This window comes from Microtus ochrogaster, unplaced genomic scaffold (genome assembly GCF_000317375.1).
Source record: "Microtus ochrogaster isolate Prairie Vole_2 unplaced genomic scaffold, MicOch1.0 UNK1, whole genome shotgun sequence".
NCBI lineage: Eukaryota > Metazoa > Chordata > Mammalia > Rodentia > Cricetidae > Microtus > Microtus ochrogaster.
This window is the reverse complement of record NW_004949099.1, coordinates 27,455,311-27,456,747: the sequence shown is the minus strand read 5'-3', so window position 1 is coordinate 27,456,747 and position 1,437 is coordinate 27,455,311. Positions and strand designations below refer to the sequence as shown.

The 1,437-nt window shown below is 48.6% G+C and overlaps 1 protein-coding gene across 1 annotated transcript in view; it reads left to right on the top strand.

Annotated features, from left to right (window-relative positions):
• Emc3 (ER membrane protein complex subunit 3) overlaps nt 1-1,437 on the top strand; it is an 18,515-nt gene that overhangs the window by 9,100 nt on the left and 7,978 nt on the right. Inside the window, exons 2-3 of the mRNA XM_005365316.1 lie at nt 1,108-1,165; nt 1,328-1,343. Coding sequence (XP_005365373.1) covers nt 1,108-1,165; nt 1,328-1,343 — 74 coding nt within the window. The remainder of the gene's footprint in view (nt 1-1,107; nt 1,166-1,327; nt 1,344-1,437) is intronic.

Sequence of the window (1,437 nt, the reverse complement as noted above, 5' to 3'; positions counted from 1 at the left end):
GTGTTCGGACTGATATTGAGGTCTTTAATCCATTTGGACTTGAGTTTTGTGCATGGTGATAGACAGTCAAGAGTTCTTAACCAGGCCCAAGTTTCCCAGTTCCTACTGTCTGTCTGGACTTAGCTTCTCACAGAACAGCATTGGCATGTAGTCCATACTTGGAGCATCTGTAGCCAGCTCCCAGAGGACAGAGATATCACACATCTCTGCTGTGGGCCTGTGCGTAAGGCAGACAACTGTGGACAGTTGTGAATCCAAGAGGAGGGAAAGCAGCTGGAGTTCCACGAGGTGGAAGATGAGCTCAAGGAAGGAGCTGAGGCATGATGTAGTAAAACTGGCAAGTGGAGCTGGCAGCAGAGCAGGCCCAGCACACGCAGCAGCTGGGCCTCTAGAAGGTGGCAAGCCAACCCCGCTGGCTCTGACTGCTGTGAGCCTGTGGTTGTGCCGAGCTGAACCAGAAAGCTGACAGTGGTTTTCTTGTGTGTGTTTCTGCTTACACTTTTAGTTTTCTCACTCTCCAAGAATTTCCATTGACTTAAGGGCTCCCCTCCCCATTAAACAACTTTTGAAAACCGTGGGGGAAAGGCAGTGTTTTTACTTCAGTTGCATATTATTTGCCCTAAAGATCACCAATAATGAATTCAGTAACTGCTAAAGAGTTTGAAGGAAGTTGGTCTGAGTCCTGGGTGTGTCAGGTAACGGCCTTCTTGAGCTGAGGCCTGTCCTCATTTCTCTGGGTCCTTTGCCCTCGCCTTTCTCCCGCTCCTGCCTCCAAGTCTTTGGAGCACTAGCCATCTACTCTTTCCTTGCAAGGAAAGTTCCTTTGTGACTCATGTCGAATCCAGAAAGGCCAAGTGCAATGTCCCAGATTGCCTTCCGCAGAAACCTTTATTTGTTCAGGACACAGTCCCTCTGGAGGAGCCCTTTTGTGAGAAGCTGAGAGGTGAGTTGAAGATGGTCCATTGATTTTTCAGGGTTTTGGAAAGTTTCCACACCCAGCTGTTGCCAAAACAGGTCCTCTCTTAGGCTTAAGTGGATCTTCTGCTCCGCCCTCTCATTTCTTCTGGCGTTTCACAGTTTAACATCTCTTTGTCTTGTGTTTTTCAGTCAAGTCCTAATTCGAAGCAGAGTCCTCAGGGAAAATGGAAAATACATCCCCAAACAGGTATGCGCTCATCTCTTATGAGAAAGCTCTACCGTTCACCTCTGAGGGCAGTAGAAACCTAGACGCTTTACAAGAGAGCTCTTGAGAAAACTGGAGGGGGCCACCGGTTATTTAGCTGCAGCCTGGTTGTGTTTGCTGTCACTGTGCCCTCACCCTTCTTAGGAAATGGTTTTTAAGTGTGACTTAGCTAAAGTGTCAGATTGGCTGCCAAGGAGACTGACGCTCAGAGTGTAGAAGTGTATTCCAGGGCCTTTAGTCGGTCCCCTGGGGGA